This window comes from Pelophylax lessonae, assembly GCF_965119305.1.
Source record: "Pelophylax lessonae genome assembly, chromosome: 3".
Classification (NCBI taxonomy): domain Eukaryota; kingdom Metazoa; phylum Chordata; class Amphibia; order Anura; family Ranidae; genus Pelophylax; species Pelophylax lessonae.
In genome coordinates, this window is record NC_138770.1 from 544,427,180 (window position 1) to 544,454,937 (window position 27,758).

The following is a 27,758-nucleotide window of genomic DNA, read 5'->3' on the forward strand; positions in this document are numbered from 1 at the left end:
TGTTGGCTTTGCTTGCAGCAGCTTGGCATTGCATGCCATTGCTGAGCTTGTCTACTAGGACCCCCAAGTTCTTTTCCATCTTGGATTCCCCCAAAGGCTCTCCCCCTAGTGAGTAACTTGCATTCGTATTTCTGGCACCCAAATGCATTACCTTACATTTTCCAACATTAAACCTCATTTGCCATGTACATGCCCACCCTATTATTTTGTTCAGGTCTTTTTGTAAGGTTTCCACACCCTGCCTAGAAGTTATTGCCCTGCTTAATTTAGTATCGTCCCCAAATAGAGATTGAGCTGTTTATCCCATCCTCTAGGTCGTTTGAGAACTAAACAAGATTGGTCCCCGGACAGATCCTTGGGGGACCCCACTTTCCACACCAGACCGTTCCGAGTACTCCCCATTTATCACCACTCTTTGGACTCGCCCCTGAAGTCAGCTTTTTTTTTTTTAATCAAACAGGGTCTTTGAGAAAAAAAATGTGAAAGGAACAAATAGAATAACAGCCATGGGAATACAGCAAATCAAATGGGCTCAAAAAAAAAATAGGACATGCAATATGGTCAGCGAATGGAGGGGACACACCACTGGAGCATGGGTAATGCCTGAAAGCAAACATAAAGTAGGAAAAGAAGTCAGCATACACAATGGAGCAGCAAACTTGGGCTCAGAAGCACGTCTCCAGAGCCCGCAGCCACCTGTCCCAGATCTTATTGAATTTGGCAGGACAGCCGCGCTGAGCGTAGATCACTTTTTTTGTAGGGCGACGTGTTAACCTCTCTAATCCAGTCACGGAAAGTGGGGGGTTTGTCACGCATCCATTGTCATGCTATCACTTTCCTAGCTAGAAATAGTCTCGTGCAAAAATAGGGTAGTGAATTTGTCCACACTGGTGTCATGGAATATCCCCAACAAGCACGGCTTGGGGAACAGTGACAGGAGAGCCCATAGTGTCATGTAGAAATTTACCTGTGCCCAATAACCCTGAAGCTCTGGGCAGCACCAAAACAAATGGTAAAAGGTACCCCGGTCCAGTCGGCGCATGGGGTAAAGATCAGAAGCGCCATGTCTGTATCTAGCTGTCATGAGAGGGGTGAGATGAGGTGAAGGACGTAAAGTTGTGTAAGGTGGTCAGACAGTCTGGGGGAAACCAATTTACAGGCGTCCAAAGCATCACTCCACTCATCCTCCGTGCCACCCACATCATCCTCCCCATTTGAGCTTGGGGGCATATGTAAGTACCGTAGAAGCTGGTACATGTAATACATTTTAAAGGATCGAAATAAGATGGCTAGGGCCAGAGCCCTGAACAGGCTAGGGTCAGAGCCCTGAACAATCTCCAATACAGGGAGCGGGACAAGAGCCTGGATCGGTTGGGGAAATTGCGAACGGAAAGCGTGACGGATCTGCTGTTAGCGAAAATACATATAAGCAGGCAGCCTTAACTGATTTCTTAAAGTATCATAGGTCTTAAGTGTGCCATTCGCAAGGATATGCGAAAGGAAGTTGATCCCAAACTGGGCCCACACATGTACATCTATGATAAAGTGGAAGTAGGGTATTGTGCCACAGTGGCGTGTGTTTATGAAGCGGGGGGAGAGCCAGTCTATCGATACTACATCCCATATCTGTCGGTAGTGGAACAGCATAGATTTGCGATCGCCTCTCTCCCCCGCCCCACGGAGACCCGTCACAATGATTGACAATGGATCGGTGGACGCATGTGCCCAAGACGGTGCCAGGAGAGCCAGGAACCTCTCCCTATCCGTGGAATTGAGGTGGAAAAGGTGCGAGAGTTGCGCTGCGAGGTAATATAGGTTAAGGTCGGAGTGCTGCCCCCCCCCCCCCCCCCAATCAGTGGGATTCTTGCGTTTCTGCCAAGAAAGTTTGTCTGGAGGACCCCCATAAAAATTTCTTAAGGAGAGAATCCAGCTGCAAAAAATGTCTAAAGGGAAGGTATATCGGAGAGTGCCAGAGTACATACTCCCATTCTGCTCAGCAGTTGCTTACCCACCGTCTCCCTTGTGAGCCTGTCACCTCTTGGTCTCCCAGTCCAGCCGCTGTCACTCCCACCTCACTTGATCCCTGGGTTGCCTGCTGCCGCTCCTGGTCCTCTGATCACCCACTGCTGCTCACGGCCACCACCTGCTGTTCACCACCACCAACTCAGATTTTGTATCCTGCCAAAGTCTATAATCTACCATTATCTTTTTATATAGATTATAAACTGAAAGATTTATGAATAAATGGTTGTGGAATGAATATCTGAGTTTCCATCATGTCTTATGGAGAAATTTGCTTTGATAAGTGTGCTTCGGATTACAAGAAATATTCTGGAATGATTTATGCTCACAATCCAAGGTTTTAATATAAATACATTTATTTATATATATATATATATATATATATATATAATATAATTTTACATTCCAGTGCGTGTGTTGAAGAGTGCTGCGGTAATTATTCACAATGCAGAGCAATCAAGGTTTCCTGCAGGCTATATTTAAAAAGAAAAAAATGGATTGCTGCATTTTAAAATCTATTTAAAGTTACAAACCATGCATAATGGGCTCAATATGATAGTTTCGGGCTAGATAGTTGGTAACCTTTCTCAGATAAGAACAGATAAGATGTGTCTGAGGTGGAGGAATCCCATACACCTATGAACCAACAGGATAAGAGACTTTCCCTCTTCCAAGTAAACAAACCTGTTTGACCCCCCCCCCCCCTTCACGTTTTTTGAAATACGGCACTGCGTTACGTTATCTGACAATTGTGGGGTTATGCAATGCTGCATCCAAACAAGATTTGTCGTATTTTCCCACAAATAGAGCTTTCTTTTGGTGGCATTTTGTCGCCTCTGTTTTTTACGCTATAAACAAAGACTTTCTGCTATTAAATATATCCAATAAAAAAATGTAAAAAACATTTCTTCATACATTTTAGGCCAGTATGTATCCTGCTACATATTTTTGGTAAAAAGAAAAGTCCTAATAAGTCGATACTGATTTGCAAAAATTCTAGCGTCTACAAACTATAGGATATATTGGAATTTATTTATTTAGTTTTATACTAGCAATTGTGGCGATCAGCGACTTATAGCAGGACTGCAATATTGCAGTGGACAGGCTGACACTAACTGCCACTTTGTGAGAACCAGTGACACTAATACAGTCAGCAGTGATAAAAAAAATGCAGTCATTGTACTAATGACACTGGATAAGAAGGCGTTAAACTTCTAGGGTGATCAACGAGTTAACTGTGTGCCTAGCCTGTGTTTTTGTTTACTTTGCTGCTTTTACTAAGGGAAGTGATGGATTTAATTACCTGCTTTGCAGGGAAATAAAATCCATTACTTCCCCTGTCATGACAGAGCTCTGCCTTGTTTACATAGGCAGAGCTCTGTTCAGCCTCTCCCCTTGCCAATCAGCGAGTGCTGGTGGACATCCGTTGGCTGGCTCCCACCCACCCCCTGTAGTTCCATGCTTCTCCAATGCAGTCCTTATCAGTGAGCACTGTTCTCCCTCTATACGTAACCAGTGTCTTCCTCTGCTGATGGATTGTTTTGTACCATACCTTCTTGCATATATTGTTCATTTGGCAGTGTGCAGGGGCTGAGCGATCACATTACAGCCTAGGTGGAGCAGAAATGTAGTACTGAATCTTGGAAAAGTGTGTCCTGGAAGGCTGTAAAGCCCACCATACACTATACAATCTGATTGTACAATCTCCTTTATATCTAGTGCAAAAATGTCTAGATATAGTGCAAGAGCCTGCCTAATTGGATAGTAACTGGTAGATAGGAGTGTCCTCTTATTGTATAGTTTTTAGTAAATGTCAGATTGTACAGTGTATGGCTACCTTTTATACACCTATAGTGAACTAGTTGCACTTTCTGTGCCATTGTTGATGATACCCCAAACCCAGAAGCCAAGCATGCGTTTTGCTACGTACAAAAACTTGGAACAAATGCAGCAAAAGAAACTATAAAAACCTGCAAAATGCAATGTTTGAAATTTTGAACAGAGAGGTGCAGAGAGAAGGCTGCCACTGACAAAGTAACAGATCAGCACATTGGGATGTCTTGGGCAGAAAATACATTAGAATAGGCTTCAATTGTGAAAAAGTAAAGTTAGCCTTTACTTTTACTTTAATGTTTGATTTGGAGTTTAAATATGCTTTAACCACTTTACCACTAGAGCATTTTGCTGTCTTACGTCTGGGCCACTTTTTGCGATTCGGCGTTGTGCGAATTTAATTGACAATTGCGCGGTCATGCGACGCCGTACCCAAACAAAATTTACGTCCTTTTTTTCCCACAAACAGAGCTGGTGGTATTTGATCACCTGTGCGATTTTTACTTTTTGCGCTATAAACAAAAAAGTGCGTTTATTTTGAAAAAATAACAATATTTTTAACATTTTTTTTTATATGAAATTCCCCCCCCCCCCCCCCCCCCCCAAAAAAGATGTAAAAACCAATTTTTTTTTTTTTTTAATTTTGGCCAATTTGTTTTCTGCTACCCATGTTTGGTAAAAAAATTCACAATAAGCGTATTTTGATTGGTTTGCGCAAAAGTTATTGCGTTTTACTATCTAAGGGAAAGATTTGTAATTTTTGGTGGTTTTTTTTTTTTTAACGCGTAATGGCGGCGATCTGCGATTTTTTTTTTTTTTTTTTTTTTTTTTTTTTTTCCCCCCCCCCCCCCCCGATACTGCGACATTGTGGCGGACAGATCGGACCCTTGACTGACATTTTTGACACTTTTGGGGGTACCAGTGACATTAATACAGTAATCAGTGCTATACATATGCACTGTTACTGTAAAAATGACACTGGCAGGGAAGGGGTTAATGTATGCCTGGTGCTTACTAACGTGTGGGGGGGGAGGTGACTGTGTGACACAGGGACAGATCCAGGGTTCAGCTATGCTGAACCCTGAAATCTGACCCTGCCTGTTACTTAGGAGATCCGCCCGCTCTGTTTACACAGGCGGGCGGATCTCCAAACTAGATTCCCCAACGATCGGGGAAGAGCGGCGGCGATCGCCGCCGCTCCTCCCCTGGCCCGACTCCCGCTGTAACTGAAAACAGCGGGGGCGAGAGAGGGGAAAGTCTGGTGACGTAGACCTACGTCGCCAGACGATAACGAGCCACTGTGCAGTAGCAGCACAGTGACCAGTGGTAAAGCGGTTAAATTATTATGAACAGCTGGTATGGACTAACTTTTTTTTTTTTTTTTTTTTTTTATTTGGTCTCTGAATTCCATTTATGGCTTACAATAATTTGCTATACAGATCACTTTGTAGGCTAATGTTTAAAGTAGTAAAGTCCCATTGGACACTTCTGCCTACAGGCAAGCTTCTAATAAGGCCTTCCTGTAGGTACCAGGAATATCTCCTAGACCTGCATTGTTTAAGAGTTTTTCAGTGTCTCTGCTGCCAGTAATGTACCCGTGCTGTTCCTTCAGAGCCCTGTGCCGTAAACAGTGACATTATTGCAGGTCGCCCATTTAAAAGACCAGAGCTGTGAACCCGGAAGGTAGACTGGGTAAAGATGGAAGCCCTGTCAGCAGTGACGAGCGCAACTGGAGGGCTTTGTTTGAAGGCGAGTCTTTCATGTGCTGGTATGCGGTGATAACTAGCACATTATGACTTTACCTTGCAGGGAGAACCTTCAACCGTTAACTAACCATGAATTGTATAATGGCAAAAAAGCTTCCCTTCCCAGCAATCATAGCAACAGTACAATTTCAGCACAGAGCTTGCAATCAAATTACAGACCTACTATTGCATGAAATGTGGCACCCCATCAATGGTTTTGGATTTACTGCATTATAGAATATAATTGGTAAATTAGAAGTGCCAATTATTTGAACACTGAAGATGGTCTAGAGCAGGGGTGTCGAACTCAATTTCATCGCGGGCCGCATGAGCATTATGTTTGCCTTCAAAGGGCCGGTTATATCTGTAGGATTAGATGTTCAGAGCACCCCACGCCCCCTTACGCCCTTACATGGGATGTCAAGAACCCCCCCGCCATCAGAAGTTTAGAGTCACCCACCCTTCCTTACATCACAATGCATCCCCTTACCTTGTGCTGCCAAGAAGATGCGGGTGGATCTGGGAAGAAGTGAAGGGTCTGGAGGAGAACCAGAGGAGGGCTGGAGTCCGCTTCAAGAGTCTGAATGCTGAGACCAGGGGAGGCAAAGGCAAAGTGGTGTGGCAGCTGCACAGAGAGGTGCAGGATCTGCAGGAGGAGTTCTGCCCTCCTCTCTGCTGCAGTCTGCTGACAAGGGAGGGTGGGCAAAGATGAGCCTTTCTGCAGCTGCACAGAGGAGTGCAGGATCCAGCAAAGAAGTTCTGTCCTCTACTCACAACTACAGAGACAAGGTGGGGGCAGAGACAAGGGGGGTGCAGCAGCTGCAGGACAGGTGCGAGGGCCACATGAAATGGCCTGGGGGGCCGCATTCGGCCCGCGGGCCTTGTGTTTGACACCTGTGGTCTAGTCTATAGAGTGCTGACCCCAATTGGCTCTACAGCTAGTATTTCAGTATGTCCTATCTTCAGTAAGGCCCTTACTACTTTTAGCTATATAACATTGGAAGTTTCTAAGCATCTGCTAGTATAAAGTCTAGTAATAGCTTTTAATATAAGATGCCTTGCATAGACCTCTTACTGACTGTAGGCTGTCACAAACAACTGTTCCATAGATTCATAGATAGACAAGTATTAAATGCTTTGTGCATTCGTGGTCATGCAAATCGGCATGACAGAAGGTATTGATAGATTTGCTTGATGTGACACTTACATATTTTGTATTAATCCAACAATGCTGGACCTTCAGGAACCACATCCTGGAACACAAGTAGTGTGCGTAGGAAATGAACGATCTTAACCTAAAGTTCACACTAGCCTGCATGGTAATTCACAACATTATGCTGTGCAGGCTCCCGCAGGGAGCTGAGCGATGCACTCTTTCTGTGTTTTATTTTTATTTTTTTAATGGCACTTTATTCATGTCATTGTGATGGCTGTGCATTGACTTGTCGCCATTTCATTCAGGTAGGTGTGGGAAATAAAGACCTGCTGCATTTTTCTGCACTGCACTTCACCCCACAGCATTGTACATAAAACAACCATGAAATTGGCCCAAGCCCCAATAAGGGTACACATATCACAAAATAGAGAGTATGGGTTTTCAGGGCCCAATTGAAAAAGGAAAACCAAGAATCCAAAATTTATAAAAAATTTAACATTTTATTTATCTTGATCATAAAAGTGTAATGTAGTACATGAGGGATTACTAAAAGAATAATGAATCCCCCATATATTTACAAAAAACATTAAAAACCACAGCACATAGAGTGACTAGAGACTATAAGTGAACAAAAACAAGTCCAAAATAGTGAAAATCAAGTCCTCCCAGCTGTGGCTGGCTGTGATGATTAAAGCTCACCAGGAGCCAGAGATAATCCTCATAGTAGTGTCTTATTGCAAATGCATGTACACCTGAAACGTACAATCCTCACATTGCAAGCCGCTGCTGACCCGGAAACGGGCAGTGGCATGGTGACGTCGGCATTAGTATCTCTTCCCCGATGCGTTTCATCCTATAGGAGGTTATCAAGGGATCCTATAGTGTCAACGTCAGCCATACTTTTGTAGCTTCTCAAACGTTTCAATCCTGGTAATCAGGCTAAAATAAAAACTGGAAGTGCTCCGTCGGCCATTTTGCCTGTAATGCTGAACTGGGAATAGCAACTCTGCCATTTTGTTGTGGATTTATGGTGCAGGAAATGGTCCGAACAGCATTTTATTGGAAATAAGACCGTATCTCATTAGTCAATATTAGACACTGCCCAGAAGAATTTGTATTGCGACGTCCCCTATTGCAGAAATGACTTATTCCTCCAAAAGAAGTATAAGGGACCCCTCATAACTGAAAAAAAATGTAAATACAGAAAAATGCATAGTAGACGCTATATTGATCCACTACTTACAAGACCTATGAACATAATTTCCTACATAAGTTGTACCAGTTTATCTGCTGTCCTTTCTCCTCTACATCCATTCAAAATGCAGAATTTTTAAAGCTTGTCTAAGAGTTCTGAAAAGGGGTGAAGTGCAGAAATTGCACACTTTAGTGCTCAGTGAGGAGAGGTCTGTAAGCTAATTGGAGGGAAGAGACCCCCCCCCCCCCCTCCTCCACACTTCACACTGGAACAGAGCTGAGGCGGTCAATCAGCTGGAGGTCCTTCCCCTGTCACCATTTCTCTCGGTGTCAGGAAAACTTCTCAGAAATGATACATGCTGACAGCAGAGGAATGAAGCAGCAGCCAGAAGTGACACTTTGTCCTCTGAGACAAGTACACACTATAGGGATATGATCTGTACATATTTTATGTCTTGAGGTTTACAACTACTTTGATGTGTAGTTTAGGCACTGTTCTGTCAGCCAACGTGGATTTTACAGTTGACAGTGAGCCAGATTCTTGTTAAAATAAACATCTGGGTAATCTGCATAAATCCCATATTATGGAATGTATGGCTTTTGTTTTTCTTGAAATTCAACTCTGGATTACCTTGTGTACTGACTAATGTGACTCATTAGGATGCAATGCCTATGGATATAACCATGAGTTAATGAATGAGAATGTAGTCTATCCTTTTTTACATTCATTAGATTCTTGGTTACAAGTTATCTGTAAGCACGTGCACATTGTTTCCTTTTTTTTTTTTTATATAGTGACGTACATTAGATGCGTAGTAACAACCTTTCACAATCTAGATGAATAGAACAATACTGGATCAGATATACAAATACTTTAAATCTTCCACACTCCTTACCTTTTTAAAGTGGCATTAAATCCAAAACTAATATTTATTATACTGCAATGTACCAATTCTTAGATGTGGTGGCTGCATTAGTATTCCTTTTTTTATTTATTTTTTTTTTTTTTGATGATCCGGCCAGTAAGGCATTTTTTGCACTGGGCAGGGCTGTATTTATGTGCACTGGGATGCACAGGTGTTCTGGGCTGGCAGTCTTATTGGTGTCTACTGGGACAGTGACTGCAGATACAGCCACCGTGTTCCAATAAGATATCTGTGTGCGTGCGGGTCCCTGAACTCGGTCTGCGTTCCGGGACGTGCATCCACACGGATGTCATATTGGGACACTGCAGCGGTGTCTCAATAGACCTCAATGACTGCCTGCCTGGAGATGCATTGAACACCTGTGCATCCCCATGCAGGTAAACGCAGCCCTGCATGATTTTAAGCTTCTGTTTAACCACTTTACCACCGGAGGATTTTGCTGTCTTCCGTCCAGGCCACTTTTTGCGATTCGGCGCTGTGCGACTTTAACTGACAATTGCGCGGTCATGCGACGCCATACCCAAACAAAATTTACGTCCTTTTTTTCCCACAAACAGAGCTTTCTTTTGGTGGTATTTGATCACCTGTGCGATTTTTACTTTTTGCGCTATAAACAAAAAAAGAGCGTTTATTTTGAAAAAAATAACAATATTTTTAACTTTTTTTTATATGAAATTCCCCCCCAAAAAAATTTAAAAATCAAATTTTTGGCCAATTTGTTTTCTGCTACCTATGTTTGGTAAAAAAAAATCGCAATAAGCGTATTTTGATTGGTTTGCGCAAAAGTTATTGCGTTTACTAACTAAGGGAAAGATTTCTGTCATTTTTGGTGTTTTTTTTTTTTAACGCATAATGGCGGCGATCTGCGATTTTGCGGGACTGCGACATTGTGGCGGACAGATCGGACCCTTGACTGACATTTTTTACACTTTTGGGGGTACCAGTGACATTACTGCAGTAATCAGTGCTATAAATATGCACTGTTACTGTAAAAATGACACTGGCAGTGAAGGGGTTAATTTTATTGGAGAGGGAGGGGTTAATGTATGCCTGGTGCTTACTGACGTGTGGGGGGGGGGGGAGGTGACTTTGTGAGACAGGGACAGATCGGATGTCCAGCTATGCTGAACACTCCAATCTGTCAGTCCCTGTCACTTAGGAGATCTGCCCGCTCTGTTTACACCCTCGGGCGGATCTCCTCACTCGATTCCCCGACGATCGGGGCAGAGCAGCGGCGATCGCCGCTTCTCCTCCCCTGGCCCGACTCCCGCTGTGAATGAAAACAGCGGGAGCGCCGCCTACAGGGGGGGAGGAGTCCAGCGACGTAGGTCTACGTCGCTGGACGGGATCGTGCCACTTTGCCGCAGTACGCTCAATGTGAGCGGTGGGCAAGTGGTTAAAGTGTATATAAAACAACCTATTCAGTTTGAAATAAAGGCAAAACAAACATTTCTCTAGCGCTCATCGACAGACGTAGTCCTCGGTGATACACCACCTTCGGGTTATGTTACCTCCGCAGGAGCAGGACTAGACAGGAAATTAAAAAGCTCTGGCCACACCCTAGGGGCAGTCCCAGAGGGTATATCCTCTCTCTCTCTGCCTCAGCAAATCAGTTATTTTCTGTCTAGTTAGGAGTAAGGACCTAGACACCTTGCTGGGATCTTAGGTCCTGGCAAGAATTTTTTCTTAAAGGATTTTTTTAGACAGCTTTTTCTCCAGTGTTCCTGTGAGATCTTCAAGCAAGAAAGCTGAACTGGGCGACGGGCTGGATGTTGAGATCCGGTGGTCACCCCAGTTCAGCCTACGAGCGCGTGCAGGCCATAGCTCCGCGCTGGGTCGGCCGCGACAAAGTCCCATTAAAAGGACTGAACCCGCGAGTTAAACGTCTCGCTGAAACGCCAAAGACCATGAGTCACGGCGTTCGTATCGGTCGACAGCCCTCCCGCCCCGGTGGAGAGGGGTACTGTCAGGAGTTGGTGCCCGCCTGGTTCCGGTATGGTGAGTAGTATGTTCCCCCTTTCCCCCTGACGGGTTTTGTGGTGAACGCGGGCCCCTCTCTGTATGGTAAGAAAGAGTCCTTTCTATCCTATAACATGTCACAGATCCTCCTACTTTGAGTGTGATTTTTTGTGTACAAAAAGCCAGGAGGCTTGGTTTGGGAGCGAACAATCTATTGTATACATGTTTAAAAGATGTAATCTGTGGCATTCTGGGAATCTTATGGGTTAAGTATAAGCTACCTACCAGTCAGAAGCCACGGACATGTAGACTGCCTTCCAAATCAGATCTCCAGCTATTAGCAGGCCTCCCGAACGGCCATGCGGTCCGCCAGGGGCCGATACCGCCAACCACGCCATATCCCCAGGCAGAGACAGTGTTGTGTGCAGCACACCGCCATTCAGCAGGCCGCCGCCATTTTTTCTTGCAGGATCGCACGAGCCGCCATTTTGGCGTAGCCTCGTGTCTCCAGCATGGGGGCGGCCATGTTTGAGGTGATCCTACACCTCGTGGAGCTTGGGGGAGGCGCCGGAAGGCGTGCAGAGGGGCGGAGCCGCCTCCTTTCTTCCTGGGCAGCCAGCCAAAAGACTTCCTGTTTGTCAAGACAGCGCTGTAAGCTGTTGCAGTTTAACTCTGAGCATCAAGTGGTGAGCCTGGGGGTCTATCTCTCTCTCTCTCGATCGATAGCTAGCAGGTAACACTAAGGGGCTTTTTTGTGGCGCTGGGGGTCAGAAAAAAAAAAAAAAAAAAAGTTTTTTTCTTTACTTTTGAATTATATTATCCAGGAAGTAACTGGAGTTATCATGGACCCTGCCACACATATTCCCCCACCTGTTTCCCTCGAGGGGGCCTCGGGACCCGCCGGTGCACAGAGTATAGAGTCATTTACAGCAATTTTGGAGTCTATGGTGGCTCGGGTGGAGGCGGCCTGTCAGGGACGGGGGTCAAGGAAGCGACCCCCGCCTACCCCTATACTATCTGACACCTCTGACTCAGATTCAGAGATGGTCACGGCAGTTGCAGGTTCCTCTGCAAGGGTTGCTTTCCCAGGTAAAGCCCCCTCAGAAAGTGAGGAGGACGCTTCTTCTCTTGCTATTATTCAGGAAGAAGCATTGGTGGACGCACTAGTTGTGGCAGTGCAAGAAACCTTAAAACTTGAGGCTTTACCGGCAGAGGCAACTGAAACAGAGATGCCTTTTGGTACTAATAAGCCCATCAAGACGGCGAAGGCTTTTCCTGTACCTAAATGTTTTGGTAATATTGCTAGACGCTATCCGTTTGAGGAATCCATCATTAAGAAATGGACGGTACCACCAATCGTGGATCCGCCTATTTCCAGGCTGAATAAAGCCACGGTTATTCCAGTGGAGGACACTTCGTCCTTTAAGGATCCGGTGGATCGAAAGATAGAAGCAGAGTCCCGCACTATCTTTTCTCTGATAGGGTCAGCATTTAGACCAGTAATCGTTATTGGTCTAGTTTCCCAGACACTTACGGAATGGGCGAAAATGGTACGCCAAGATCTTAGGGGAAAAGATATTCCCCAGGAGACATCTGATTTGATGGAACAGATCATACAAGGGCTACGGTTTATCTGTGACGCAGCCTTGGACACTACTCCCCTAGTAGGGCATGCATCTAAGTTAGCAGTGATCCTCAGACGTGTGCTGTGGTTAAAATGCTGGTCAGCTGACCTAGGTTCCAAAAAGACCTTGACCAATCTCCCTTTTCAGGGGAATCGTCTATTTGGAGCCAACCTAGATGAAATCATTAAGGATGCCACTGGGGGCAAGAGCACTTTTTTGCCACAGGCTGCAAAAGCTAAGGGACCTCGCAACAAGCGAGGACCTTTCTTTACCGCCCATAAAGGGCGCCCGGCTGGTACTAGCGGGAAAGGCAAGACTCCTCCAGGAGGGTTCAAGAAGGGCTGGTCGGATAAGCAGAGGACCAACCCAGCCAAACCCGAAGTAAAGGAGTACACAGCCTGAAGGTGCGCCCCCACCCGGTTTCAGGGTGGGGGGACGTTTTCACCGGTATTCAGGACATTAGATCGAGCATCAACCACTACTACCGGTGCGATTCTTCCCTTCCAACATTTAAGTACCACAGGAAGCGGTAGTTACCGTTCCCTGAAAAGATCTTTTCCTTTACCTTTTCCTAAGATTAATCCCGATACCTCACAGGAATCGGATCTGGTTGACCAGATAGGCCAAGTAGCCTCTAGTCGGGTGACTTCGGTCCCTGAGGTTCAACCAGAAAAGATCACCTTTCCTGATAACTATCAGGTATCTGATAAATGTGTGGGAACAGAAAACGACCAGACTTTCTCGGATGGTCGGGGCCAGATAGCTCTAGGGACGCCTGGTTCAGATCCAATCAGCGCCAGTGGTCCTAGAAATTCTAGGCTGGCCTCCTCAAGCCGGCCTGGCCGACTTGGACATGTTAGTCGCAGACGTTCCGTGGGAACTTCGTCTCAGGGAGTGTCTGTGGTCTCTAGGACCAATTTACCTTCGTGCTTTACAGTCGCCGGTTTTAATGGCCTGGCCATTGAGACCCAAGTACTGAAGGATAGAGGTTTGTCTACTTCAGTCATTCCTACCCTTATTAAAGCAAGGAAAGCGACTTCCAGCAAAGTCTATTATCACACATGGAAGACTTATATTGCGTGGTGCGAATCTTTAGGATTTCCTCCACGTACCTATTCGGTGACTCGTATATTGGCCTTTTTGCAACAAGGGGTTGAGCAGAAGCTAGCCTTGAGCACCATCAAGGGTCAAGTTTCAGCATTAGCAATCTTCTTTCAGAAGCCTTTAGCTACCAAATCCTTGGTGCGGAATTTCATCCAGGGGGTGCGGCACCTGGCTCCTCCAGTCCGCGCGCCCTTACCGCCCTGGGATCTTAATTTGGTTTTGTCGGTTCTACAGAAACCTCCCTTTGAAAACATCAGGGAGATTCCCTTGCTTACTCTATCCCAGAAAGTGGCCTTCTTGGTGGCTATTACTTCTGCTCGCAGGGTGTCAGAACTGGCTGCATTATCATGCCAGTCACCATACCTAGTGATTCATAGGGATAAGGTAGTACTTCATCCTAAGCCATCTTTTCTTCCCAAGGTGGTTTCAGATTTTCATCTGAATGAAGATATTGTACTACCTTCCTTGTGTCCTCAGCCCAAGCATCATCGGGAACATGCGTTGCATTCCTTAGATGTGGTTCGGGCAATCAGGGTATACCTGAAATCTACGGAATCATTCCGTAAGACGGATTCACTTTTTGTGATCACGGATGGCCCCAGAAAGGGTTTGCCTGCATCTGCCGCGACCATTGCCAAATGGATTAGACAAACGGTGGTACAGGCTTATTCTATTAAGGGTCAGAGTCCGCCGTTCCCTGTTAGGGCGCACTCCACTCGAGCGCTCAGTACTTCCTGGGCCTTTCGCCATCAGGCGTCAGTGGTCCAGGTATGTAAGGCGGCCACCTGGTCGTCGGTACATACCTTTACAAAATTCTATAAAATTGATGTGACGGCATCGGCGGATGCCTCATTTGGCCGCAAGGTTTTGCAGGCCGCAATTTGAGGAGACCGGTGGTCTACCTCGAGGGTTTTTTTCTGTTTAAAAAAAAAAAAAAAAAAAAGAAAAATTTTTTCTCTCTTTTGTTGAGTCTCATCATTAAGGATGAGCATTGTAAACTTCTAGTTGGCACCGGTTGGGCCTTCTAGATTGGGATTTGATTTCCATTTTCCCACCCCTCAGTTGTGATACTGCTCTGGGACGTCCCGAAGGTGGTGTATCACCGAGGACTACGTCTGTCGATGAGCGCTAGAGAAAAATGGATTTTTGTAAAATCTTACCGTAAAATCCTTTTCTCTTAGCTCATCGACAGACGTAGTCCCCGCCCCTCTGTTTTGGAGTTGGGTTGGGTTAAATTCTCTAAGCACTGCTTTTTCACATAACTGATTTGCTGAGGCAGAGAGAGAGAGGATATACCCTCTGGGACTGCCCCTAGGGTGTGGCCAGAGCTTTTCCTGTCTAGTCCTGCTCCTGCGGAGGTAACATAACCCGAAGGTGGTGTATCACCGAGGACTATGTCTGTCGATGAGCTAAGAGAAAAGGATTTTACGGTAAGATTTTACAAAAATCCATTTTTTGTGTGTGTGTGTGTGTGTGTATGTAGAATTATAAATACATTTGTGGTTTTAGAAGTGATCACATACCCTCTATTCAGAGCTGGAAGAGAACAGCAGTACACTGGTCTGAACTGAGTTCTCAGTACGAAAGCAGAGAGACTGGCAGGAACACCAGGGATTTCACACAAAGGTAGCGATACAAAGAAAACAGGATGCTTCTGTATATGGTACAGGAGGCCGTATCAGGAATTTGAAATGTTGGGTTTACATATTCTTTTCCAGAACAAGTTGTCCAGCAAAAGTGCTAGTAAAGGGCCATACACACTATAAAATGTTCTGAAGACTTTTTCCTTTAGACTTACCAAAACCATATAATATGAGGTCAAACCTAAACACTTTCAATTTGTATGCAATCTGGCAGGCCCTTGCACAACATAGAAAGGGTAAATCTGAAGGAAATCTAACCACAAAAGTTGGATAGTGTGTATCCAGCTTAAGAGGATTTCCACTTGAAGGGGGACTTCAATTATATAAAACCTTTATCCCAAAAGAAGAAAAAAAGTATGGCTGTAACTGTTTAAAGCCTATGAGTTAGAAAAAAAACCACCCACACAAGGAATATCAGTTTAAAGTGATTGTAAAGTCTTGTTTTTTTTCCTATAAAAATAACATACGTTATACTTGATCTGTTACAGTGGATTTGCGCAGCCCAGATCCTACTCTTCTCAGGTCACTCTTCCGTGATCCTGGCCCCTCCCTCCTGTTGAGTGCCCCCACGGCAAGCTGCTTGCTATGGGGGTACCCGAGCCAAGCAGCAGCTCCCTGTGACCATTCAGACACGGAACCCCGGCCCTGCCCCCTCTCTCCCCTGATTGGCTGGCTGAATTTGACTGCATCGGGAGCCAGGAGGGAGAATCTCGGACAGCTGAGACACTTGTGGACAGAGAGGGGCCTCGGGTATGTTTTTAGTTGGGCTGAGGGGGGCTGCTGCACACAGACTTTATCTTAATGCATAGAATGCATTGAGATAAAAAAAAAAAACTGTTCTGTGTTGCTGGCTTCTGCATCGGTGTTCATTGCAATCTTTTGGTGCAGTGGGGGTTATTAGAACAGCAGGAAAAGTGCCCAGCCATACCCGCCGTTTCTGCCTGCCTTCACCATTCTTGGAAGCCGTACTAAAGCTTCTATGAATGGAATAAGGGCAGAAAAAAAATCAGCTTCATCCACTCATAGATCCTTTTTCGGTCATAGAAGCTATAGTACACCTTCTGTTAATAGAGAAAGCAGGTGGAAAGGACGGGCATAGTCTGCTCTCTTGACGGGTTCTTATGACGTGGCCCTCGACTCGTATAAACCCCTGGAAGTTTACAGCTGTGGAGGTAGGGAAGGATCAAAGAAAAATCAGACATCAGTGCAAGGGACACTTCACATTGATTGTAAGTAGTCCCTTGTGCTGATCAAAAAAGTGTTTGATTAAAGTAATATTAAAGTCAGTGTTTGTTTTTTTTAAATAAAAAACATAATAAACGTATCTGCTCTGTGCAACGATATTGGAGACAGTGGTCCCTCACCTGTGTTCTCCACTCCTCCTCCTCTTCTTGCCATGGGGGGCACTCTCCTGGGCCAGGCTATATGCTTCCATAGATATGCCCCTGCTTCCTCCTCCCAGGATTTACCTGGCAGTCTATGGTTTGGAACAAGTAGTAGGGTGTTTTTACCTTAGTGGTTGTAAAGGCTAAAGGTTTTTTACCTTCATGCTTTCTATGCATGTGAGTAAATACACATTGGTTGGTCAGTAAGTACACAATTTTAACAAAGGGTAGAATACAAAGTCCCTTCTACCATGAAATGAACTGTTTATATTGTCTGGATGTATCAAAGCTTTCTCCACGGATGAAGGATTACACTAATATTTGCATAACCATGTCAAATAACCTCTTTCAGATATATTTAGAACTAAAACTATGCTTAAAGTTGTAAAGTCAGAAGGTTTTTTTTTTATATTCTTGCATTCCTTGCATGAAGATGAACCTTCTGGGTGTAGCAGCCTCCCCAGCACCCCCTAATACTTGCCTGAGGTCCCTCTCTGTCCAGCGATTGTTCATCAGCCATCTGGGACACTCCCTCCTGAATGGCTAGGACACAGCTGCGGCACCATTGGCTGACTAACAGCTGCAGGAGCCAATCGGGGGAGCGGGGCGGAATGGCAGCTCTGTGTCTGAATGGACACAGAGCTGCAGCCTGGCTTGGGTCCCCCATAGTAAGCTGCTTGCTGTGGGGCACTCGATTAGAGGGAGGGGCCAGGAGCAGCAATGAGGGACCCGAGAAGGAGGATCCGGGCTTCTCTGTGCAAAACTGCACAGAGGAGTAAGTATAACGTGTTTCCTTTTTTTTTTTTTTTTTTTTTTTTTTTTTTTTTAATAAAAAAAAAAAAAAAACTTTACAATCACTTTAAAGTTTACCATTATGAATCCACCACATATAGGGGTGTATTTATAAGAAAAAAGTTTGTATAGCTATTCAGCAAAACTGCTAGTAGGCTTATATGTGCAGATGGGGGGGACATCAAATGTTTTCCTGTTTTCTCTACAAGTTTAATATTATCCATTCAGGAAAAAATAGTGGTTTGTGGAAATACCACATTATGGCCACTAGATGGAGCGAAGGATCATTTATTCCTATTCTCTATTTTATATGAATGAATAGTGTGACCTGTAGAGGAAATGGAAGGTGAACATTTGATTTTGCCCCATCTACACAAAATAAATTTACCAGCCATTTTCCTGCATGAATAGCTATATTTGTAAAAAAATAACGAATAGTGTATTACCCATGCAGCACCTTGTCTGAGATCTGTTATACTGCCTTGCCTGGAGTAGCACAGCCTTTTCTACAATGCCCCTGTTAAAGCATGGGGCCCATAACTTTGCTAAAAGTGGAATACAGAGCCAATCATGGGAATGGGGGTGAACCACAGTACACAGGTGCAAAGGCCTGGCCTTAAACGAGAACAATGTGCTACACCAGACCACACAAGGAAGATCTGGGAGCCTTGCTGCAATTATTTTCTCATGAAGAAGGGGCAATCTTTAAATCCTACATTAAAAGCGAAGTTGCCCTTCAACTATGGGGCTGTAGTTTACAACAGTATGCATTCCTTAAAGAAATGGATGTGAAATCGAGCAGCAGCTTTCAAACTTCTGGTGATTCTCAGACCCTTAACAAAGACCATAAAGGTGAGGGTGAAACCTTTCCTAAATAAGCTTACAAACTATTGCATAAATCATTGGTTCCTCATTTAGCTGTACCAATCTATATGTCCATATATATATTTCATTTACATTTTTTTTTTTTTTTTCAGTGTGCTGTAGGAATAAAGGAGCTGTTGAATATTGCAAGGGCAGAAATACCCAATTACCTCTGGAGCTCCACACCACTTGTCCTGAAAGCCACAGCGGGGTTACGTCTCTTACCAGGGGAGAAGGCACAGAAGCTGCTGGATACGGTAACTGCTTTTATGGCTTCTGTGTATGTGTGCTGTCATTGTTTACAGCTAGGGTTGAAACGATACCGGTATCGGCGCCAATACTAAGCATTTCCACGAGTATCGGTACTCGTGCAAATGCTCCGATACCTGAAACTGATACTTTCACGCTCGGTTCTTTCAACTGTCAGCTGGATTCCCCCACTGCTCAGCACGTTGTTTAATTTAGTATCCTACTATTCATCTACAGATCAAAGGGATGAACTTTGATCTGCAGATGAAGTCCGTTTTTAAAGCAACCGGTCAAGTAAAAAAATTTTTTTTTTTTTTTTTGTTTTTTTTTTTTTTTTTTAATGAAATGTTCCTCTATTTAACACCTTATTGAGCCTTAAAGTGTCACTAAACCCACAACCGTAAAATCAGTCTGTATATGCAGTAAAACATGCTTTTTATACTCACTGAGGAACCTAAGGGGAAATCCTCTGCATTGTGTAAAAAGGCTGCTTGATTATGTATGCACAGATCCTCCTCTTCTTCCACTGACTCTAGAACAGGTCCGGATAAGACAGAGTTACTGGAGTCAGGCTGCACATGCTCAGTTTGGTGTGTATTGATAGTTTATTTTCTTGAGAGGGTGCATGTGATCAGCACAGGGCCAGTAAGCACTGTCCAGATAGAGGGGCAGGGGTCCTGCAGCCTCATAGGACAATCCTGGGAGAATGAAAACTCCTCCTGCAAGCTTTACCAGTGCTCCGCCGGACACTAATGGTCACAAGACTGCTATACACTGCTGATGAGAAGGTATTTAGCAGATTATATTTACTAAAATAATTGCATTTCCATGTTTTGTGTACTGTGGGAGATCAGATATGGTAAATGCAGGGTCTTGGGTTTAGTAACACTTTAATTCACTCCAATTAGCCTTAACTCTTTATTCTCCTTCATTTAAAGCGGTAGTATACAAAAATAAAAATCCCTGCAAGACAAAGGCATAATGAGCTAGTATGCATCGCATAATAGCTCATTATGAAATACCTTAGAACGAAGCCCTGACATGGACCCCCGGACACTGCTGTGGGAGCTGACATGATCCCTCAGCATCTGTTCTGGGTTCCGCAGTTCCGGCGCATTGAGTGGCCAGGGCCGCGATGACGTCGTGCATATGCGCGGGAGTCCTTTTCCGGCACTTCCTGGCAAGGAACGCTGAAGGTCCGCCGGACCTTCAGAGCGCATGCGCCGCTCGCGTCAGCGGCTGCATGTAGTGTAAATATCTCCTAAACCGTGTCGGTTTAGGAGATATTAATTGTACCTACAGGTAAGCCTTATTATAGGCTTACCTGTAGTTAAGTCACAAAAAGCGGTATACTACCGCTTTAATTATTATTTTATAAACAAAACTGTTAATCATAAGCTTTTTTTTTTTGCTTTGTTCATTAATAGTTTTACACCTTTCATATTGAAAAAAAGTGCAAAATTTTGAAAGTTATTTCATCTGTAAATATCTTTTTTCAATGCTTTATACCATTGCTGACAGAGTGTAAAAAACAGTTGCTAGGTTTCAGTAATTGGTATTGGCGAGTACTATAAAAAAAAAAAAAAAAAAAAAACCTGTACTCGCTAAAAAAAAACAAATTGTATCCGTGCATCCCTATTTACAGCCTAAGGCCCCTTTTACACAATCCGACCAATAAGGTCCACCTGTCTGTTTTTCAGGTGGACCTGATCGAGCCACCCATTCTCCCCTATGGAGAGGCGGATGTCAGCAGAGATGTGTCCGCTGACGCCCATCTGTCATCCAATCCGACAAGATCTGTTCAAAACAGACAGATGGCGATACTTTACCATCCGATCTCCCCATAGAGGAGAGTGGGACTCTGACAGGTCCTTCTCTACACAGTTAACAGAGACAGACCTGTCATCCGCCTGCTCAGCGGGGATCAGCGAAGCGATCCCTGCTGAGCTAGCGGAGTCCGCCCCATGAGAAAGGAGCCTTAAAGAATATAATCTGTCAAAAAACAGCTGGAAGTTGACAGTGGACGACGACTCCTGCTGCTGCTTGCCGTGAAATGTGTTGTAACCATTTTCCCACTTGTCTGAACATTTGAATTATATGTGCTTGTTTACACTGGCTTTTGCGTGCGTTATAACTGTTGTTGGTTGTTTTTTTTCTGTTTAATGGCAATGCAAAAGCAGCTTGTTGCAGGCCAGAAGGAAGTCAGATGCAACTGTAAATGGTACTCCAAAGCATGCAACCGGAATGCATGCTGCATTTTCCTGTCTACACAAGCCTTAATACTAGTAGCTCAGTAAATAAAAGGAAGATTAAACTTTGTAATTGCTCTTGGAAGCATACCCACTGGAAAAGGCAGAGGTATACGTAGTGTAGTGTACATGAGAATCCCACTCTTTGGAAGCATACCCACTGGAAAAGGCAGAGGTATACATAGTGTGCATGAGAATCCCACTCTTTAATTGGGTTCTTAGCAATGTTGTTTAAAGCAAGCTGGCGATGCGTACAGTGATTAATTCCAGTACTCAGTACACTGGGGTGTTTGCACCATCTAAACACATCAGTGAGCTTTGTCTTGGATCAATAAAATCTGTTACTCTAGGCACACGGGGTGGGAATAGACTTTGTTTAATCTATTTAGTTGATTTAATCATAGGTTTTGGTTAATTCTTTTAGCATTACCCTGTCAGCCTATATTAAACTTTAAATCAAAGAAAAGGCTGCTACTGCCAGGGACACTGGATTAAACTCATCTGAAACTGTTCCCTTTGCTGCAAAAGTATTCAAGAACAAACTGATGGCTCACAGAAGAAGTCGATGATCAAGGGATTAATAAAAGGAAATCGGTTTCTTAAGATTTAGGTGACTGAGCAGCACACTGTCACTCAACTATAACAGGTCTTGAGGAAATTATCAAATGTATGTATTTTAAATAATACCATTTGAAAGAATAGGTTCACCTTTAAAAAAAAAAAATAAATAAATAAATAATAAATGCACATGTTTTTGCAGGTAAAAAAAAATCTGCATTATTTTTTTACAATTAAGCACCATGGTAGTTCATTGACTGACTACAAACCGCCTGCCGCAGTGACAAGCGGGACTTTCATTCGCAAATCTTTGTATGAATGATACAGGTATGTGGGCGGAGCCCTGAAGAGACATTCTGTTAAGTTGTGAAGAAGTGGAGAGGATCCCCCTCCTGCTTTTACAGGTGGTGCGTGCTGGTGCTGCACAGTAACATTTTACACCCTAAATATAGATGGTAACGTTGGAAAAAAAGGTGAACCTAGCCTTCAAGGAAAGCAGCCCAAACCTTTATGCTCCCTCCACCATGTTTCACAGCTGGGGTAAGGATCTGATAAATTTGGAACATTTCCCCCCTCCAATTTTCCAGCATAGGATCTTGCATTTCTGTTGTACTGAGAAGGGTGGAAATGACTGCTGCTTGTATTTTCTAGAATGCTATCTGTGCCATACAAAGCAATAGAAAATGGTGGGTAATAGAAAGCTAGTTTTGGTGTAAAGAGGAAAGACTTCCTAGAGCACCGGGCTCACCTTGCAATACAATTTCAGTACAGTAACTGCTTTCATGTAAATGCGAGGTGTTCTGCTGCTTTATGGAAGAGGTTTATGGCATGATTGAATACGATGCATAGAGACTGCCATTAATGTTTGAGCATGCCAGTTCCTGGCTGTTGTGCTGAAGGTTTGGCTTTGATGCTTTAGTTGCTGACCCTGAACAAATATAAAGAGAAGGAAATGATTCACAGCACTTTTTTTTTTTTTTTTTTTTTTTTTTTTAACACCATAGTTATTTTTATTTATTTTTTTTTTTTGTCCTTTGCACGCTCCCTATCCTCCACTGATGCACCTTACTGCTACTATTGAAGAGGATGCAGTGCTGTTATTTCTGATCACATGCTCTGCTCTATGCCCACTGTAATTCTCATAGAGCTTAAAGGATAAGTTCACCTTTGTAAATAAATAAATGCACATCTTTTTGCAGGTACAAAAATTAAAAATGTGCATTTATTTATTTTTTACTAGGTGCTTGCAAAGCAATGCACACTTGATCAGCAGATCATGGGCACAATGCAGGACTCTTGCAGACTGTTTGTGTTGTGTAAGCTGTCTGCTTGTACTTGCAGGTAATTAAACACTGACGAGAAAAAGAAACAACTACCACAGTGCTCAACAGAGCCCTCGTGGTACATGGAGAACTACAAGCCGACTGCTGCAAAGGCCATTCATTCACAGAACTCTCTTAAAATTTTAACCATGTGGTGGAAATTTTATTAGGACTAATGTGGACATTTTTCAGGATGTGTTTTGTTTAGCTTGTCATTATGTCTCCCGTTTATCGGTTTGCTTGAAGTATGCTCATTCTAGCATGTACGGTCGAACCGGCATTGAGGAAAGACTACTGGCAGTGAAAACCTTCCTTTTTCCATGTGTAGACACATTCGCTCTACATAGACCTCTCCGCCGGCGAACACTCCATGCACTATGCGAAGGTCTGTTTGCTGGTAGAGATCTATATGTATTGCGGTGTGGAGTGCAAGGATATGACCACCAGCAGGGGCCCCTGTATAATGTGCAGATTTGCTCGCTCGACGGGGATATGTTTGCTCTGTGAAGTCAATATTGTTTTGATGTCTATCTGCCTTTTTATAAAGGGATATACGATCATGTCTTTCTACTGTGCCTGATCACCATAGTGGAAACCACACGGCTCTTTCCCTGCAGATAGCCTCACGTCTATGGGAATAGTTCTCTGAGCCTTGCTGAGTAAGAATTCACACTAGTAGTGGCGGGAGTTCATGCACGAGTTTAATCAGAGCAGCGTTCACGATTCTACACACTGGTTTCATTATGTAGTGTTAGGCGCAAATTCCTCTACACGGGGGTTTCATTAACTGCGGTGCGCTGATTTCCACGCACCAACGGCAGAAAGCCGTGCACACTGTTCTGCTCGTTCACAATCGTGTAATCCTCCTTTTCTATTGTATATTTGAATGTATATAGGTGTGTAACTGGCTAATTTTATGTGAGTAACTTATGTCATGTGACTGTACATTTGGAACTGATTGGCTGATGTTGTTTAGCCATCACTTCTGCTGTTATCCCTTTGTTGTCCCATAAATAGAGCTCAATGCTTTAGGCAGGACATTCTAGCGGACATCCAATGTGAAAACAGCATCAGCCTGTGTGTCTGTATTACTGGTTACTGCTGGGCACCCTCCATTAACTTCTACAAAAGAGCTGAGAACTCTTTGTAGCACAACGAGATTAATTGCGCTTGGCGTATATTAATATTCAAAAGTGCACTTAGCGCAATGGAGTTATTTGCGTGTTAAGTGTACAGACAGTAAGTTCAGGAAGAAGATCCCTGGCTTGCTGTCATTAGAGTTGGCAAGTCAGGGAATAGCTGCAGCAGTGGGAACATGTTACATGTTCCACCCTAAAAATGGGTGTAACATGTTCCCAAAGGTAAACTTGTCCCTAATGTGTCTGCAGGTAGATTTGTAGTCCATCTCAAAGTCAGGCAGAATAGGGTGGCTACACAGAGACAAGGGGGTTGATTTACTAAAACTGGAGGGTGCAAAATCTGGTACACCTGTGCATGGTGGCCAATCATCTTCTAGAGTGGCTACATTTTTTTTTTTTTTTGTTTTTTTTTTTTTTTTGTCAAAGCCTATTGAACAAGCTGAAGTCAGAAGCGAACAGCAGCAAAAATCTTGCAGTTCCGAAATGAAACCAATTAAATGAGATCGAAGGCACATTGTAGTCCTATTTTGATATATTGCTTTTATTTTATAAAAAATGTGAGTTTAGTGTCACTTTAAATCAGAGGCAGTCAGGCAAGTAGAATTTTTTTTTTTTTTTCTTCAGGAGACCAGCAATGGAAGCCCTATACATCCCTTGTGACAGTGCCATTTTAAGCCACAAGTACTGATAGAGGCATTTATGCTTATTTTTTATTTTTTTTTCCTGCTTAGGTAACCGATATCTTTAGTTTTTCTCCTTTCCTTGTTGGAAAAGACAGTGTTTCAATCATGAATGGCACAGATGAAGGTAAGTGGTTAAATTAATGCAAAACTGTCAAATTTGGGTGAATTGTTTTTTATAGCGATGCACATTAAATTGCTACAGTTTTAGGTGATGCACGTTAAATTGCTACAGTTTTGGGTCTCTGACTTGACCTAGCGCTTGATTAAATATTTTTTTTCTTTCCGTTTAGGTATTTTTGCTTGGATTACTGTAAACTTTTTAACAGGTATGTATGGTCCACTATATTAGGCATTCAATTTCTCACTGCTCATACGTTGTTCGTTCTTTAATTTGTATTAAAAAAAAAAAACAAAGTCCTCCCAACCCCCCACCCCCTTTTGCTCAGTGTACTCACAAATCAACGCTCCCTCGCCCCCTCCCGATGCAGGCATATACTTTGAATATTCCTAATTGGGGGAGCTTACCCAGGTGGATGACATTGCTCACTCCCAAGCAATGTCACATAGGGGAGGTCAGCTGCTTCCCCCTACCTGGAAACCCCTGTCTGCATATCTTAATTTTTAGGGAGCCCTACATTCCCCCTGAGTGGCTTCTTGTGTGTTTTACAGCCCTGCCAGTATAATCTTGAATGAGCCATACTCGTACTGCAGGAGCAGCTTCCTATTCAATCTATGGGAGATTAGTGTGCAGATAGATCAGCATTTTTTTACCAGCTGGGCTGCAAACCGCATGGCACGCCACAGCCATTGGAGTAGGTAAGTTTGGTTGGCACAGGCTAATGTATTGAGAGGACATGGGATGGGCATCGGGATTTTTTCTAGAAAGGTGGACTTGCTTGCCCCTTGCCCTCCTCACTTCTACTTAGTGGTTTAGTGAGGCCACCCATTCTATTAGTTGACCAGTGTGTTCCAGATGAAAGTGGTAAGTCCTGAACTATGGTTCACGTCTAAGCAAATTTGTATTGAAGTATGGAAGATACCAATGCAGACCTTTCTTCTGCAAATGCTAGTTGCCTGGATCTCATTCTAAATGTGAAATGTCATCACGTTGATTTACTGAAACTGGAGGACTCCGAATGTGGTGCAGCTGTGCATGGTAGTCAATTGGCTTCTAACTTCAGCTTGTTGAATTAGGTTTTGGCAATAAAACCTGGAAGCTGCACCAGATTTTGCACTCTACAGTTTTAGTAAATAACCCCCTTGGTCACCCACCCAGCATAAGTATCCAGATGATGAGTTCTGACTTTCCTGACCTTCATGCTGATCCAGGTCAGTGACTCATGCTGATCCAGGTCAGTGACTCAAAGGTTTATAAGGCTGGAGATTAATATGGCAATTAAAATTTAGAATCTCAGTGCTGCGCAATGAGCACGGTACCTGAGCTCATAGTAACCAAATCCATTTATCTATCTTCAATAAAGTAGATTCTTATGTTTAGTGATGAGAAATGTGCATAATTATTACCTAGTGCTTTTTTATTCAGATTAGGACAGTATGCTGTCTATGCATGGCACCAATGTTGGCTGATTTTTGCAGAATTGGCTGAAATTCAAGTCATGGGTTGCCCAGTGGGCAACACCTAGAGCCAAGCGGAATATTCATAGCTGAGCAGTGACTGCAGCCAATCATATGCAGTCACTTTGCGAGTATTCTGACATCCACAGGAGCATCGACTGTCAGAATACAGTAGCTGAAAGAGGACGTTCCTCTACTTGTGCATTGTATAAATCTTAAGCTGGCCGTAGAGTAGTTTTTTTTTTTTTTTTTTTCAAACCGCTAACTGAATAAAAAAAGAAAGTGTGTATATAGGAATCGGCTCCCTCCCCCACCCCCCATCAGTACATTGCATTCGGATAGTGGGACCAGCACTGTCCTAATACACTGATCAACAGCTACAGCCACTGATCAACAAGTGTTCCAACTTGTCCTTTAGAGAAATTGATTTAACGATCAACCGACTTTTGACTCGTCTATGCCCAATTGGCTACAGCCTGTGTTCATCAGAAGGGGATCATAAGGGATGGCCACACACTAATTTTAAATTTGTTCTGTCCCCCCTCAACTGGCCAAATTTCGATCTGTCTGTGGCCAGATGTAACATGTAAAGCTAGCCTAATTAGCAGCCTGTAGATTAGTGTAACCTCCTAAATGTATTTCCAATTTACCAGAAAGCCCTAGACCTTCGATTGAAGTCTTTTCAGTGGGTGTAAACCCTTACATATGCCCAATGAAATGACTGGCTTCGGGTGATACACAGATTAAACAAATCTTCCTAAATAAGTTGTGCCTGTTTATCTGCAGTCTTTTACTCTGTACATCCATTCAAAGTCCAGAATTTATAATACTTGTCTGAGTTGTCAGAAAAAAGGGGACAGAGAGCAGAAGTTACACTTTGCAGAGCTCAGTGAGAAGAGCTCTGAGAACTGATTGGAAGGGACACACCCCTCTGCACACAGGAACAGAGCTGAGGCTGTCAATCTGCTGGAGATCCTTCCCCTGTCACCATTTTTCTCAGTGTCAGGAAAATTTGTCAGAAGTGATTCATGCTGATAGCGGAGGAACGAAGCAGCAGACCGAAATGACAGTGCTCTGGATTGAGACAAGTACACACTATAGAGGGTTATGTTTTGTCCAGATTTGATGTCTGAGGTTTACAACCACTTTTGTTTTATTGAGCTAATAGTACAGTCTAATTACTTGCTGTTTAGAAAGGGCTGCTGTTATGTGCATTTTGTAATAACTCTGTGTGACATTGTTGTATTAACAGGAAGTTTAACAAATCCATCTGCTAAATTGGCTGGAATGCTGGATCTTGGTGGCGGATCAACACAAATCACCTTCTATCCATACGATAAGGTATTACTTGTTCACAATTTTACATTTTACAGAATGTTAGTTTGTACAGTCTGTAGCTTTTAGGATTTAAAGCACAACTAAACCCAAGAACAAAAATGTAATCTTGAAACTCACCAGTCCTTAAATATTATGACTGTAATAGCTTGTTTTCAGCAAGTACAGAAATCTTTTGATCTTGCCAGGAAAGCCGTGTCTTCCTGTGAGGTCAGCTAAAATTCTTAACAACGTGATCTTGTGTAAACTACTGATCTTTCCCCATGTAATGGAGATGAACCAAGGCATACATGTCCAGACAAACGAAACCCTAGATGGGGCAATTTGTAACACTATCACACATTGGTTAGCATCAATCAAAAGTGAACAGTTTGTAGGTTGAAAACTGTCTAAAAGTCCA

General features: G+C 43.6%; 1 protein-coding gene across 1 annotated transcript in view; it reads left to right on the forward strand.

Moving 5' to 3' along the window:
- The window catches only part of ENTPD6 (ectonucleoside triphosphate diphosphohydrolase 6), a 62,543-nt gene that overhangs the window by 10,514 nt on the left and 24,271 nt on the right, over positions 1 to 27,758 (forward strand). Inside the window, exons 4-7 of the mRNA XM_082252544.1 lie at positions 18,362 to 18,505; positions 24,497 to 24,572; positions 24,739 to 24,774; positions 27,276 to 27,364. Coding sequence (XP_082108670.1) covers positions 18,362 to 18,505; positions 24,497 to 24,572; positions 24,739 to 24,774; positions 27,276 to 27,364 — 345 coding nt within the window. The remainder of the gene's footprint in view (positions 1 to 18,361; positions 18,506 to 24,496; positions 24,573 to 24,738; positions 24,775 to 27,275; positions 27,365 to 27,758) is intronic.